General features: G+C 38.4%; 1 protein-coding gene across 1 annotated transcript in view; it reads left to right on the forward strand.

The window, feature by feature from the left end:
* LOC103041067 (potassium voltage-gated channel subfamily B member 1) overlaps positions 1 to 14,528 on the forward strand; it is a 74,443-nt gene extending 59,915 nt beyond the window's left edge. The window contains exon 3 of the mRNA XM_007253286.4: positions 10,080 to 14,528. Coding sequence (XP_007253348.3) covers positions 10,080 to 11,993 — 1,914 coding nt within the window. The 3' untranslated portion in view covers positions 11,994 to 14,528. The remainder of the gene's footprint in view (positions 1 to 10,079) is intronic.
* The last annotated feature ends 3,042 nt before the right edge of the window (positions 14,529 to 17,570 follow it).

Genomic DNA, 17,570 nt, shown 5'->3' on the forward strand with positions numbered 1-17,570 from the left:
GTGCTAGCTAGCTACATTTGCCCTTTCTTTCGGTTTGATGCTTGCCTATAGCTGCAGGCCAACACAGTTCACTGAAGCACCGTGTTTCTAAAACCAACTTAAACTACACAGATAACTCACAACTGTAAATATCTCAAAAATAATCAGTCACTGTGCTCTTACCCATGCAGTCCATGCTCGCTGCCTTCCAAAAGTTCTTCATCAGTGGAGATAAGTACTTGTATCAGTGCCTCGTGGTCTCCCAAGCAGCCTTAAAATATTTAGTTAGGCGTAACAAAATCTTAACATAATACACACTAAAACTATTGGGTTGTACTTATTTTTGTAATTAAGCAAAGTTCGAAAAGTATAATTTTAGGTAAAATCTTCTCATTATAATGAGCAAACATCACTGGGCTCAAATCATGTTGATTTTACTCAAATATTCATGCAATATTTCTCCAAATTTCTAAACAAAATAAACACACAAAATATTGGGTTGTACATACTGTTTTAATTAAGCATAGTTCAAAAAGTATAATTTTAGGTAAAATCTTCTCATATTAATGAGCAAAGTTTACTGGGCTCAAGAATCGTTTTTTGCAGTGTTGTTTTTATAGCACTATTTTGCTAACAAATTTAATTTAAAGGATTAATATTTTATTTTAATTGTTTAATGTGAATTATGCCACAGTTAGCTTTGATCAGGCAATGGGATTGGCTGCGAAGACATTCTAGGAGTGCCAATATTGCCCAATTAAGACACAATGGTAGTTTTTATTCAAGGATTACTCCATTACATACACACATAACCTAGCAAAAATGTCAGCATTTACAAAACCAAAAAACACCAGACATAAAAAAGCAGAAATGTTATAATTACAAAATTAAAAGACTACCAAACTTTTATTATAATGAGTTAATAATATCTATATCAGAAATAAAAGTAATTTCTATTTGCAGTTATAGTGCAATAATGATAATCCAATTTATCATAGAGCCTTGCATTGTTTGATTTGCAATGAATTGGGCAAATTTTGTGTGAGACAAAAAAGCATCACTTTAGGCCTTACATTAGAAATTGCAACATTGCTGGCAGAATTTGAAAGAGGTCAGATATTGATGGTGGATGAGTAATTATTATCCCAGTGTTACTGACCTCCACAGCTTTATAACAGAGTTTTGTTGATGCTCCAGTTCTTCCTATTTTGTTGGCAGTGCTTTTCTATAAAGATTATATGAGCTATGTGTGTGTGCGTGTTTGTGTGTGTGTGTGTGTGTGTGCGCGCACACAATTCAATACCTCTGTACAAAATAGTCTGCCTAGAACCAGGAATAGCTGAAAACCCCATTTATCTATGTGTTATGATAAACTGACTGTCAGATAAAACTCTTGTATCTCCATTTTTGTGCAGTACTGCTGTGTCTGATCTACTCATACCAGCACAACACACACTATCACCTCATACACCACCACCATGCCTGTGTCACTGCAGTGCTGAGAAGAAAGACCCACCACCCAATTAATAATAGCTGCTCTGTGGTGGTCCTGTGGGGTCCTGACCATTGAAGAAGGGGGTAAAAGGAGGATAATAACATATGTAATGAACCAGATATAGGACTACAGTCTGAAATTATAGAACGACAAAGTGGTTCTACACTGCCTGGACAAAAACAAAAGTCGCCACCAAAAAAAATGTCACACTTAAATATTTCGTTGGACCGACTTTAGCTTTGATTGGTGTACGCATTTACTGTGGCATAGTTTTAATAAGCTTCTGCAATGTCACAAGATTTATTTCAATCCAGTGTTGCATTAATTTTCCACCAAGAACTTGCAGCATTGATGATGGTAGAGTCTGACCGCTGCACAAAGTCTTCTCCAGCACATCCCAAAGATTCTTAATGAGGTTAAGGTCTGGACTCTGTGGTGAACAATCCGTGTATGAAAATGATTATCTCATGCTGCCTGAACCTGAACTCTTTCACAATTCCAGCCCTATGAATCCTGGTATTGTCATCTTGGAATACGGCCGTGTCATCAGGAAAGAAAAAAATCCATTGATGGAATAACCTGATCTATATTCAGTATATTCAGGTAGTCAGCTGACCTCATTCTTTAAGCACATACTGTTGCTGAACCTAGACCTGACCAACTGCAGCATCAACCCCACATCATTTACTTACTTAAATTCAGGTGGAGATTTTTTTTGGCAGGGCATTGTATATGCTCAGTGAGTGTGTTAACACAGAGGTGGACATAATATTTTGATTTGACTTTGTATTCAGTGATGATATATAATAATGCCTTGATTATTCTGGGCAATAATATCATGATCCCCTCTTACCCCTCACCCTGACTGTGAATTGGTCTTGTAAAAGAAAAATCATTATATTAGAGATCATGGATGTATTGTTTACTTACAGGTATATATTTAACAAAGACCCATGATGATAACACTCGGCAATGATCAACACAACCGAATCCCACCTCACATACACAAAGAACATCACCTGCATACTTAATCAGACAAAGGCAGAGACGTACAGTATTTGTGTATTCCCTCCACTTCACTGCATTTGATAAAACACATTTCAGTCCAGCCGCACAGTGCTAAAGCAGATAAGAGAGGCTCATTATTCACATCAGCACACAACAGATGCGCACACACACACACACATGCAGACTCACAGTTACACAGTTACTGCACTCTCTGAGCTACCCCACAGTGGCTGATAGAAAGAGGATAAGTAGAGTTTGTTTGGCAGCGCTGTGTGCCTGGGACAGCCCTCTCCTGTCTTCTGCTTCACTCTAAACAACACTAACCTTGAGATGAAGGAGAGAAAAAAGAGGAGGATGAGGAGATGAGGGGAAAAAAGGAAAGAAGTGGCCTCCCCCTCTGCCCTTAGGTCCTCTATGCGCCCACAAGCAACATCTCTCTCTGTCTGTCTGTCACATATGCACACCCACACACACACAGACACACAGAGACACACACATACACCTGCGGAGTGCAGCAGCAGCCCCAAGAGAAGATGAAATATTCAGGTGGCCTCAGAGGGGCTGGGAAAGGGGCCTAGTAATGGTCTAATTACAGAGACAGCATAGAGAGGTAGTGCGTGCATGTGTATGCACTTTTCTGCTTGTGTGTGTGTGTGTGTGTTTGCACTGAAAATAGTACGTCCCTCAGCTTGTCCCTTGTTCTCCCGATAGAACCCAAAAAGCAGGACAAACATGCACAAACAAACACACACACAGGATGTGAAGTTCATTACAAAGCTCTTACTGAGAGAACATTTAAAAATAGATATAAAAGAATATTTGATCAAATCAAACTAAGAATATGCTGGTGTTCTCAGCACAATTAAGTGATCACCCCGGAGTCTAAACATTGTGATTGTGTTTGGATTACTTTGAGATGCTGAAAGGGACTAAATTTTGGAGCTGTGGAAAAATGTGCAACTTGATTTCTTCAAACAGAAAAAAATTGAAAGGTAAACTTATATGAATAAAACAGAATGCAATGATGTGCAAATCTCATATACCCACATTTTATGCACAATGGAACATGGAACATACATCTGATAAGGAAATTCTGAAATCTGACCGTTTCATTAAAAACATCAACATGTTTCGAACAAAGTTGTTCATCCACTTTTCTTTTAACAGCAGCCTGTAAAGGTCTGGTAAGCAAAGAGAACACTAGCTGGTAATTTAGAAGATAAATGTTGCCCCATTCTTGTCTGATGTAGGATTGTAGAAGCTCAACTATCCTGGATCTTTTTTGTCAGATTTTTTCATAATATACCAAATGTGTTGTTGTATTGGTGAAAGGTCTGGACTGCAGGCAGGCCAGTTCAACAGTTCAGCTATGTTGTTGTAATGGGTGCAATATAAGGTTTAGCATTGTCATGGTGGGAGCATATGTTGTTACAAAACCTCCATATGCTGTTCAGAAATAATAGTTCCTTTCCAGATGTGTAAACTGGCAACACCATAGGCACTCCATACCATCAGAGATGTAGGTTTTTAAACTGTGTGCTGATAATAAGCTTGGTGATATAGATTATTTTGAGTCTGTAGGACACAGCGAATGGGGTTTCCAAAAAGACTGAATAATCTTAATTGATCTCACCACAACAACAGTTTTCCATTTTGCCAAAGTTCATTTGCCACAGCCCAAATGAGCTTTGGCCCAGAAAAGACAATCACATTTCTGAATTGTGTTGACATTTAGCTTTTTCTTTGCGTGATACATTATATACTTGCGTTTGTAGAATGCAATGTGTGAACTGTGTTCAGAGTCCATGCTGTGATTTCCAGTATATTATCATGTTTTTAGGTTTTTGGTACAGTGCCAACTGAAAGCCCGAAGATCACGAGCATCAAATAATGACATTGGTCTTGTCACTTGATTATTTTGATATGTACTCGTTTTTTCAACTACTTTGCAAATTAATATAATACTTTGTAAAAGAGAGGTGTCTTTTACGCAGTACTGTATACATGATAAGATCCCTAAATCAAACCTAAATGTTAAAGTAGAGCAATGTAAAAAGTATGTTATATTTTATCTTCTTAGGCTCCCCCTACAGGTTGGTAGTGTAATTTACGTTAACAACACTGATGTGATAGATTAGTATTACGGGATTTTACACATATATCACTATGCTTACTTAACATTATGCCGTTCTTGTCAAAGGTCTGGTGCAGCTCAACCAAAGTTACATAATGCAGTATTAGCATTTTGGGTGGTGATGATGAGGTAATGCTGAGGCACTAACAGAAACACCCTTCTCCTTTTGAGTTATTAGTCAATGGATCATTATCATGATTAAGACTGTTATTTTACAGTTAAAATGCTATGTAATATTCTTTAGTCTTAATAAATTGGTTAAGAATTTCATTTAAGTTAATATTTAATCTTTAATCATTTATTGATGAAGCATGTAACCTTTTAAAGAACAGTCCTGAAAATTTACAAAAACAAAAACACAGATCCTTTAACAGAAGATGTGCGTGGGTGTCCCAGGACACTAGTGCATCTCAGGACATCTCCTGCATATTCTAGTTACCTACAGTACTGACATGCACACACACACACACACATACACAGTTCTCTCCCTGAAACCAGCCTGCACATTCCCTGTTACATCTGAGTTGTTCTTAGTACTCTACACATGCCTCCCAGACCTAGAGTAGGTGGTATTCCCTCTAGTCTGACGAATGCAGATTTCTGACTTTATAATTAATACTCATCCTGGCTGAGCTCAGACATAATAATCCTATTTAATAACATGAAAATGTGGTGTGTGTGTGTGTGTGTGTGATGTGTGTATGTGTGGTTCCTATCTCCAGGAGCAGAAGATAAGGCAATTTTTAATGTGGCTTTGCTTCCCACTCTTATGTGTGTGCTCTGCGTATCTCGTTGGCCATGGCTGCCATGTGTCGCATCTGTGTGTCATGCCACATTAGTCATGATTTTATCATGATCAGTCCGCTCCAGCCTCCACACATGAGACCACAGTCCATTTTCATCAAATGCACATGCTGTGTCTTTATGCACATGTAGAATAAAAGAGACAGAGGCTGGAATTTAGACTTAACATATTTTTTGGGTCATTTTTATAACGATTAAAAGGTGACCTAGAATTCCATACAGAAATCTATAGATTTTAGGTATATATCTCACAAATATTATGCAAAAGCTTGTATCTTCTAAACTTCAGAGAAAAAGGAAAAAAACTATATAAATGTGGAATAGTGAAAAAATATTCCAGATTATTTTAGAACACTTTTACAGACATTCCATATACAGTACAGGCCAAAAGTTTGGACATACCTTCTCTTTTTCAATGCGTTTTCTTTATTTTCATGACTATTTACATTGTAGATTCTCACTGAAGGCATCAAAACTATAAATGACACATGTGAAGTTATGTACTTAACAATATATTATATGTTTCTTCAAAATAGCCACCCTTTGCTCTGATTACTGCTTTGCACACTCTTGGCATTCTCTCAATGAGCTTCAAGAGGTGATCACCGGAAATGGTTTTCCAACAGTCTTGAAGGAGTTCCCAGAGGTGTTTAGCACTTGTTGGCCCCTTTGGCTTCACTCTGTGGTCCAGCTCATCCCAAACCATCTGGATTGGGTTCAGGTCCAGTGACTGTGGGGGTCAGCTCATTTTTTGTTAAGTACATAAAACTCCACATGTGTTCATTCATAGTTTTGATGCCTTCATGGAGAATCTACAATGTAAATAGTCATAAAAATAAAGAAAACACATTGAATGAGAAGGTGTGTCCAAACTTTTGGCCTGTACTGTATGTACTCTTACAAAGATTGGCATTTATATACCAATTGAAAATATGTGTACACTATATAAACAAAGTATTTGGACATCTACACATTACACTCTAAATCCATTGGCATCAGTATGGAGTCAGTCCCCCTTTGCAAATCTAATCGCAGTCTATAGAACATTTATGATGTTTTGCACTGTGTGTCTCAGCCCTTGGCAACTTTACATGATCAGCTACATTGTGGCTGAGATAGTGTGGTTCCTAACACTTCCACCTCTCAGTAATACTTCTCACAGTTTATGGTGGAATGTACAGAAGGAAAAAAAATCACAAAATCCAGAATAGCCAAAATAGGGCTGCAAAACAGGCCAAATGCAGTATCTTAAAACTGTTACACAACACAACTCATTTTATTTAAATCCCACAAATTTACTACAGTACAGTGTAATGACTGCTTTGGAACTGTTGTTGTCAGTACTTGATAGTTTACTGAGTGCAAAAAAAAGTTTTTTTTGCAAAATAAGCATAAAACATCCCAAAAATAGTCTTATTGTACAGCAGCACCTCAAAATAACTACATACATACATACAGAGCTAGTTTCCTGTAGAATAATTAAGCCTAATTGTGGACTACAGAAAATTTGTATTCAGCATGCTATGTAGTCTAGGATTAGGCTTAATGGGTGTCTCTTAACTTGGCCCATAATATATAATCTGCTGCTCTTAAAAGTACAATTAAAGACAACAGTTCACATCATTTCAAAGTTCAAAGTGAACAGTTAAATTACTTTTACACTTATTAGGTTAAATGAGTTCACATTCCCTAGTGTTTTTACTGCTTAATAAAATCTAAAAAGCTTGTACAGTTCATTTGCCATCATGCAGGTTGTGAGCAGAGAGGAAATAACAATTGAGCTTAAGTCTTAATTAGATCAGAACCAATCTGTGTGGACAAAAATTTCAACTTAAAACAGACTTATAGTAGAGGCCAGTGGGCAGATGCTAAACCACGTGCCTTCAACAAGTTTTTTTGTTTCTTTCTAAATCAAAAGAAATATAATGATATAGATGATATCACTGTCAAAGGCAATTGACCAAACTAGGCAGATGCAGCAGAAAAAAATATGTTCCTCAGAGGGTATTTACTCACCTGATTAATCAGTATAATAAGAAGAAATGTAAATAATCTCTAAGTCTACATTTTTGAATCAGGTAAGGCTATATACTTGCTGCTTGGTCATATGTTTGTGTAAACTACAGGCATAGTTAACACCAAGTACACATTTAGTGTTAGGCTGTCTCAAAACTGAAACTTCATCTATTCTATTATTCTATTATCCAGTCAAGGAGACAGTAAGGTATATTAAATTAGCAATATTAGGGACTGTACTGCTCTCACAGTGTGGGAGAGTATTTAAATAGCATTTTTTTTAAGGATCTGTCAGAACTGCTGCATTTTATTTTTGATTACATGTATTGCCATACATATTGCACTGTGTATTATAAACATTTCTTTAAAATTGTATTATAATATTTAACCATATTGCTAGATGCTAGTTTGTATACAGCCTATGTTCAGTGTAATTGGAGGACACAACTGATATATCCATCGCAGTCCTCGATTAACCACAATTGCTTTTGTGTAAAATTAAGGGTAAAAAGAAGCAAACATGGCAGAAAACAATGCCTCCAGAGTAGAGTTAAAATTGTAGTTTTTGTGTATTTAATTTTATTCTGTTAAAAAATAAAAAAGAGTGTAAATTTAAAATTTCACCACAAAGACTTGTTAGACTGTTTCATATGAGTATAGGACAGTGACAGTCCTACCAAGGACCCAGCCTACCTCAACTGCAGCATAGACATTGCAACAAAGCAGGGAGAAAGAGAGAGAGAGAAAGATAGAGAGAGAGGAAGGAGGAGAAGGAAAAGGGGACACGAGTACAAGACCAAGTCAGGGAGGTAGAAAGAAGGAAAGGCACACAGGCATTGTGTCTGAGACAGTGTGTGTCGCAGCTCATCGCAGAGGAGACATTGCCTGTCAACAATCACAGCCTTGTCCTGTCACCACAAACACCAACAAGTGGCATCTCCCCTCTCCAGTCATTCCAGCGCTACATCCACAGCCCTCTCGTCTCACTGTCAGTCAAAAACACACGCTGGGCCCTGTGCCATAGCTTGTTGCCAAGGAAACACCACATCAGAAAATGCAAGCTTTGTGTTTCACTTAGAAGACTTCACTACTGACTGCACTGTCCTGCTTGTGGCTGTACAGCTTTTGTTTCCTTTTCTTTTTTCTTTTTACCAAGGTTTTATTATGCAGTGTGTCCCACCTCTGCACAACAATACTGTAATACAGTAGCATTATAGTCTTTCTTGGGTTTGTATCAAAGCATAAACGGGAAAAAAGTATAGCAAATATATTTTTCCCACATATTTGAAATATGTTTATGGTAAAGCATAACAACACACTGCTTATAAATAATATGACCCCTATCTGTCACCTGTAAGGTTAGCTCCTACTTGTTTCTATACTTGTTCATTTTTTTAGCTCCTCTAGCCATAGTAGTTTTATAATTACATACTGTAGTTTGACTGTTTCTCTGCATACTTTATGATCCTCCTCTCACCCTGTTCTTTAATGGTCAGGACCCCACAGGACCACCACAGAGCAGGTTTTATTTGGGTGGTGGGCCATTCTTAGCACTGCAGTGATACTGACATGGTGCCAGAATGTTAATTAATGTTTCACTGGTCAAAGTGGATCAGACACAGCAGTGCTGCTGGATTTTGTAAACACTTTAGTGTCACTGCTCAACTAAGAATAAGAATAGTCTACTAACCAGAAATCAGTGTCCTATGGACAATGTCCTGTGACCACTGATAAAGTACTGGAAGATGACCAACACAAACTGTGCAGCAACAGATTCAGAGCGCATGTCTCTGACCTAGCATCTACAAGGTGGAGCAGCTAGGTAGGAGTGTCTAATAGAGGGACAGTGAGTGAACAAAGTGTTTAAAATCTCCAGTGTCTGATCCACTTGTGACAGAACAACAAACACTAACATACCACCATGGCAGTGTCACTGCAGTGCTGAGAATGATCCACCACCCAAATAATACAGACTCTATGGTGGTCCTGTAGGGTTCTGACCATTAAAGAACAGGGTTAGAGAAACTAAGATGCTCCTATATGTTCAGTGAAGCTAATGAAATTAACACAGAATGCAGACACAATGATATGGTCATACTATATACTACTGAACTGTGTATATTATATAGTGTTTTATACTAATGTTTTTAGATGTATTCCACATTCTCTGAGTTGTCTGCATGGCCATAGCTCTGTACAAAATGCAGAAGGAGAATTAGCTCAATAAGTGGGTCATGAATAAGTAATACGTAGCATGCATCAGCTTCACAAAAAGACTCTTATTATTAACTTCAGTGTCCTTTAGGTAACTCAATGCTGATTTGAAAGGAAATTTCATATCACCACCGGAGCAGAAGGTAACAGATCTTAAAATACAGAACAGCACACTCAGACATGATGCATCGCAGTGACCATGCCAGGCTGCAAACGGTGCTGCCAGATTTTTTGATAACTGCCTCAGAATCATGGGAAATAAATTCCATTATGCATCACCATGGTTATTTTCTCATGCAGTGCTATATTTGAGACTCAACCAGCTGAAACTGCAGTGAATCATTGAATAGAGGTGGCTTTGTATTGTATTTTGCATGGTTTATCATGATTTATGAAATACTGATATTTTCTTTCATTGTGTTTCCACAGATTTTGGCCATCATCTCAATCCTGTTCATCGTGCTGTCCACCATCGCTCTATCTCTCAATACACTTCCAGAGTTACAAGACATAGATGAGTTTGGGCAAGCAACAGACAACCCTCAGCTGGCTCATGTAGAAGCAGTTTGTATTGCTTGGTTTACCATGGAATACCTTCTTCGGTTTCTCTCTTCACCTAATAAATGGAAGTTCTTTAAAGGCCCACTCAACATCATCGACCTGCTAGCTATTCTTCCATACTATGTCACCATCTTCCTGACAGAATCCAACAAGAGTGTGCTGCAGTTCCAAAACGTGCGGCGAGTGGTGCAGATCTTTCGGATTATGCGAATTTTAAGAATCCTTAAATTGGCTCGTCACTCCACAGGACTGCAGTCACTGGGATTCACGTTACGGCGCAGTTACAATGAACTGGGCCTACTAATCCTTTTCTTAGCCATGGGCATTATGATCTTCTCTAGCTTGGTCTTCTTTGCAGAGAAAGATGAAGAAGACACAAAATTCAAGAGCATCCCAGCCTCCTTCTGGTGGGCCACCATTACCATGACCACTGTAGGCTATGGGGATATCTATCCCAAGACTTTGTTAGGAAAGATAGTTGGTGGTCTTTGCTGCATTGCAGGAGTGCTTGTCATTGCCCTACCCATCCCTATTATTGTTAACAACTTCTCTGAGTTCTATAAGGAGCAGAAGAGACAGGAGAAAGCCATCAAGCGTCGTGAGGCTCTAGAGAGGGCCAAGAGGAATGGTAGTATAGTGTCTATGAACATCAAGGATGCTTTTGGTCGAAATTCAGAGCTCATGGATGTAGTGGTGACAGAGAAGACTGAAGAAAACATGGTGAAAAAAGAGAAAGGACAGGACAACGGTAATACATCCCCCACCCGCTGGAAGTGGACACCCAAACGCACTACATCAGACACCAGTTCCAACAAGTCTTTCACTGGGCAGGAGCAAGCCTCTCCAGTTAGAGCCACCAGTCCATCCAGCCCACAACATCTCAATGTTCAGAAGTTAGAAGAAATGTACAACAAAATGGGAAAGACCCAGTCCCAGCCAAACCTGAACAGTAAGGAGCGAGGTCCATTATCTAAATCAGGCAGAAAGAGGGATGAAATGGAAATGAGAAGCATCCATGCCGACAGAGCACACACCACAGCTGAAGGTGTGATGGATATGAGAAGCATGTCAAGCATTGACAGCTTCATCAGCTGTGCTACAGACTTTCTAGAGAGTTCAAGATTCTCACACAGCCCAATCTCAACCCAGCCCAGCAGAGTCAGCGCCAACCCAGGCCTGGAGACAACCCTCGAGCATGAGTCTATGAAAAATCCCGTTGGTCCACCCAAGCCTGGACGGACCATGTTCTCAGACAGTCCCCGGGGTATAAGGATCAGCAACCCCCTAAAGACAAGATCCCTCAAGGTCAACTTTTTCTCAGGAGAAACCACAGGCCCTACTGCAGGTTCAACCCAGGGAGGAGGCTCTGCTGCCCTTTCAGACAGTTCTGTCGTCTCGGATCGCTCCATAATGAGTCCAGAAGTGTCCGTCTACACCACTGCCAGCTGCAAGACTCCACCGAAGACTCCTGAGACACTGATTCCAACTGTTTTCACATTTCATGATGCATCCATAAGCAAGTACATTGATGCAGACACAGATGAAGATGATCATCTTCAAGATGGACCAGGTTCTAGTCCATCAGATCGTCTCTTAGGGAACACCAGCCCTAAGCTCAGCAACAGCTCTCACCAACGGGGAGCAAACCACCTTGATTTGTCCCAGAGGATGCTGGGACAAAATAGCCTGTTCTCTTTGGAGGGCCGGTCAGGGAGTGGACAAGAGAACCATGTGATTTCAGGAGACAGAGGGCACTCTAAAACAATCAATGAAAATAACTGAAACAGGGAATGTAGCCTGAAACAACTGGAATTATGAATGGTAGCAATGGGAACATAAGACACTCATGATGACAATTAAACCTACACATTTCCAAATCTGAGCAAAACACACACACCAGAAGAGATGCACTTCCATGGATATAGAATACTCTGTAGACACTTTAGGAGAAAATCAGTTTGCTGCTTGAGTCAGCAAGGACCGTTGGAATGACAACAGACTACTAAGAATATTTGGTTATGACAGAACTTAAGAAAGGTTGACAGTGTCATGGTTGACATTTCCAAGCCCGAGCCCCAACTCTTTTTAATCCCACTCTCTAGAACTGGGTACCTACTGAAGCCATTCTGTGCGATGAGCAATTTCACAGTTTCTTTTTCCAAGTATGATTCTTCCTCAAAACTGGCCTTAGTTTTATGAGCTGACAGTATGTGTTGTCTTTGCGAGTGTGGGTGTGTGTGTTTAAGCAAGAGGGTGCGCATGAATGCCAGAGAGAATGCCAGAGAGAGAGATAGAGGCAGAATGAGCAAGATATAGAGAGACCAAAACAGTGAAAGGGAATGTGTAAACAGCTGACATCAGTGTCCCAACAGATGTATCATCTTATGTGTACAAATGCTCTATGTTTTCAATACAATCTTTTTTTAAGACAGATTAAATATATAAGTTTGTGTGATTTCCTTTCTCCTTTGCCTGATATATCTTGAACATTGCTCTGTGGAGAAATGCAGGTGCAGTGTTTCCAGAGGACACGTCCACTGTGATTCACCATCTTTGGTCAAACCATGTTGCAGCCCATTGTCAAGAGGACTTCGTAATTCATGTGTCACTTGTCAGATATACTTGTTCTATTGTTTGTACAGCTCTGTTTAATCTTTGGTTTTTTTTTTTGTTTTTTTTTTGTTCTTTCTCTTTTTTTATGTGACTGCTCTTCCTCAACTGCTTTTAAAAGGCAATTGGATCATCTACATCAAACATCAGTGGAGCCATGCTCCTTGGTTGATTGGCTGATATCAGTCAGCATGTTTGGAACTAAAGCAACTGTTCCCAGAACTCAACGGACAGCACTGAAAAAAACACACTGTTTTTTTTTTTCTTTACAGCATTCAGGAATGAAAAAGTTTGAATACTTTGTTGATTGTATAAAAGAACAATGCTGGGAGTGATATACTGTTCCTGGTAGCTAGGTACTTCAGCTCTGGTGGAATACAATAGACTTTGGTGCAGTACAAAAAAGAAAGAATTAAAAATGTATATTTTTAAAATATTTTCTAAACAATGAAACTTAGATGAATAAATTATGCTAATCTCTTAGTTTTGCATTCCAATATAAATAGTATGAAATATTTATTTTAAAGGGATTGTATTTACTAGATAATTTGGTGAGAAAATCTCTTTGTATTGTTTGCTACTGTCTCCTGGTCTATGTATTTGTTGTGAAATATTTCTGTCCTTTAATTCATTTATCTTTTGTGTGATAAATGGAGCCAAAGAGTTGTTCACAAATGCGGCTGACACAAATAATCCCCTTAACAGTCTCCGGTTAAGTCAGGGCAGGACTAAGCAGTCTATAAAGTCAAACTCTGGGCACCACAAAGCAGCCAGGACTATGTGTTCAGTCTATGTGCATTGACTGTATTCAAGGGATATTTTTTAAAACAGTTTTGATATTATTGTTTACTTTATCTAATGACTGCCACAAATAAGGAACTTTTCACAGGAGCACACTGGCCATACACACAATTCATCAAGACAGAGGACACACAATTGCTCAGAGAGATTCAGCACAAAATCACATGACATCTCAGATTTGCAGCAAATACTGCCCTGCCTTAGTTTGTCAGTAAGTAAGAGATTTGAAAGATTCCAGACATTACAAATACAGATACAGATAACAGAGATGGGCATTTGCTGTCTTAGAAGCCATATTACATAGAAATGCATCATCATGCAAACTCGCTCAAGAGTCAATGTGCCACATGCACATGTGGACATTTTATAAGCACACAAACATCCTTAACACTTTTGTTTGTGGCGCAGAGTAGGCTACTTAATCAAAATACTGTACAATTTGTACACTAGCAAAAGAGTCCTTGAGACTGCAGCTGTCCTAGTGTCCTACCTGCCCCATGTGTGACAGATTCAGGTCACATCCATCTCATTCTATTGATCCAGCTCTCTTGTGCTCCCAATCAAATGAAAGATTTACTGCCAGACATACTAAAGCCATTAGCACAGGTGCTAATTGCATCCGTGTTCACTTATAACCGCAGATTGGTGCATGACCAAGCAATGAGTAGCTCGACTGATAATTACTTGCTCTGAAAGGTTTCGCCTGAGCTGAATGTCTGCCACCGCGCTGAAGGCGTTTGATATGTAGAAATAATAATATGACATTTTCAAAAATTCCACTTGTGCATGAGGCGGACTAAAAATAGGACAGGCCTTGGAAAGAAAAAAATAACTTATTTAGATGATGCTGTCCTGTTTTCCTCTCTGGCTGTTGATGTTTTTACATTAAAAGAGGTGAATACTTTGTCCTTTTGTCCATGTTTACATTGTCTGTGTGTCTGTCTCGCTTGCCTCCATCACTTTCTGTTCTTCTTTCATGACATTTGTTTCAGTACAGGGTTCTTCAAGCCTGGTCCTGGCACCTCCTGCCCTGTTAATGTAGGGCTTTATCTTCTCATAATACACCTGATTCACCAATTAAGCCCTTTCAGAGTAGCAGTGGATGTTTTAAAGTTAGGAAATCGTTGAAGTGTGCTAGGCAGAGAGGCCACTAGGACCAGGATTAAAGATCACTGTTCTAGCGGATCTTTGTGTTTGAGGGCATGGGGAGTCTAAATGAAAAGCAAACATGTTTAGCAAGATATGAAAACACAGAAAACCAGGCTGTAGGTGTAGTTTTGTAAGAATAGAGTGTACAGAGAGAGAAGCTCTCTCCAAACAGGTATAGCAAAGCTCTGACAACACAGTTTCCATGGTGATAGCAGCGCCATCCAAAACAGTCTGGCACTGACATGCTGTCTGGCCTACTGAGCGAGGAACGTTAGTCAGACTCATGTAAAACTCAGCACTATATTATGCCTCATGAACCATAGGGGTCACTGCATTATGTTACCATTATGGCTATTCGTCCACAAATAGACGGTGGACGCACATAAAATAAGAGAACAAGCTGAAAACAGTGTGCGGCCTTCTCTGACCCGCTGAGTTTGCTCTTCATAATCTGCTACAAATATGGTCAGAATGTGACGGGTCAGGACAGAAAAAGGGGTACTGCATATATCAAGTCATTACTGAGTTCTTTTCCAGGTAAAAAAGAATGAGAAGAATGAAAAGAATGCACCTTAAACACAAGAGGACGTAACTGATTATACTGCCTCAAGCCTGAGAAGAAATACCTATCCATCTCTTCTTCATGAACATAAGGTAATTTCTAGCACACCTTTGTCTTTATTCAGATCCTTTTAAGATGGTAAAATAAAATGGTAGTGATGCAGGTAATCAGTCTCATTAAGATGGTTGCAGATCATTTGGGCTGAACATGAACATGAACAGTACTGGTAATGTGATTATGTACTATACTGAATCAGCTATTACAGTCTTTAAGGCATTTTTTTTTGCAAAAACACTTTTTTAAAAGGTGGAATCTGCATATAGATAAGCACATTATCAAAGATGTGGATTAGATTTTTTTTTAAATCTGTAACTGTCAGTTGATCATGCTCCATCATGATAGACACATAGAATGGAAAATGATTGCTTACCTAAAATGCTTGAATTTCTATATATTTCTTTTAGCTGGCAATGCCATGAAAGCACTCCCAGCAACAGCACTATCTAAGGCTGCTTTGTTCCTCTTGCTTGAAATGCATTCCTTGGGTGCCCTCTTGTGGCGCATGCAACAGAAAATTTACTATAAAAATACTATAACTGTAATTTAGTGTTATGTAAACACTTTTACCTTCTATATGACCTTTTTTATATTTATGTATATAATATTTATAGATAGCAATTAATAATGGACTGGCTTTTTTAATATGAACTTATTAGTACCTGTCAAGCTCTCTAACAAATCAGGCCCCACACTCTCACACTTGTTGTCATGACAATACAAAAACCTTGTGAATGCTTTTATGGTTCTTTGTTAAAGTAAAGTGTTCCCCAGATTGGTGGAAAACCTGAAATGGACCAAAAACTTATTTTTGTTGAGAGTCAGCAAGCCCTTTGTAAACAGAGATCATAGTACAGTCTCTGTATTCACTCTATAATTTATAACACCAATGACACCTGTCATTTGGGAGGGATGTACATACAAGTGTACATGTATGAGTTTAGACCTGTTTTGAAAAGAAGTTTGAATCAGGTTTTAAAAAAGATTCCTTTTGAAGTGTTATGTCCTTGTTAGAGGGCTCTGGTCTTTTCCTGAACTCAAATCAGTTTTAAAACCTGAACTGTCTTTTTCGAAAAAGTAATCTGTGTTTGATTCAAATCTTTTGCAAACCTGATTCGATTCTTTTTTGAAAGGTGGTTCAAATAAAATTTTAATAAAATTTTAATCTTTAGAAAAAGTTGGGGTTGCAACTGGCAGGTGAGTTCAATATGCAGGATAAACACAATACTGGGGAGATACGGACAGTGATGGCTGATCAGAATAATAATAGAATATTATCATTATTATTATTATTATTATTATTATTATTATTATTATATGTAATAATTCAATATTATATTATATGTACTTTAGTAAAAGTACAAGTGGTCTGTCAAAAAAGTGATTTGATTAAAAGTGTTCTTTAAGCTCCACACTTAAGTGAAAGTATTCAAAATGTTTTGTACTTAAGACTGCAAGTAGTTTATTATAAAAAAATACAGTACTGTTTTATGTAGTTAATACAGAAAGAAGTGGAAAGTTTTTAGAGTAAAAGGCTGAACGGTACGACACTGTTCTCTTATAAGATCAGCTTGATCGCTTGATTCACTCAATCATAAGCAGCTTCATCAAACCCGGTGAAAGTGCAGAGCATCTACCACTCTAGATTGAGTGATAATGTGGGTTTAGGATTGATATGTTATATTTTATACTTGTGATGAGTAACAATGCAGCACATAAAAAATCTATCAAAAAATGCTGCTGTAGATTGCCAAACATGTGGGTAACATATTTATATGCACTTTTACAAAATGAGCAGCTAGTTTTAATATCAAAGTTCTTCACTGGGTGCATTTTATGTATTAATTTCAGCCCAATTTCTCTCACTTTGTTGGAAAGTAAATTTAAAGTAAAGGTAAAGACCACACTTTTCTCTATGGTATACACTCTACAATACTATTCCTATATGATATTACAGAAAAAAATTGTAGCAATGTCTTTCTGAAATAATGTTTTTATCTGCTTATTGCTTTGCTGCTGTTTAGTTGAAAAGCATACACTCCCAGCATAGATAAGTGTGCAGTAGATCTAGTTACTGAAAAATGACCAAGGAGAGTCTACACCCCTCAGGAGTAAAGTAGGAACACTGGTTTAGCATGTATCCAGTGATGTCAGTAACGCGTTACTTAGTAACGAGTAAT

Source organism: Astyanax mexicanus, chromosome 5, assembly GCF_023375975.1.
Source record: "Astyanax mexicanus isolate ESR-SI-001 chromosome 5, AstMex3_surface, whole genome shotgun sequence".
NCBI classification, from domain to species: domain Eukaryota; kingdom Metazoa; phylum Chordata; class Actinopteri; order Characiformes; family Acestrorhamphidae; genus Astyanax; species Astyanax mexicanus.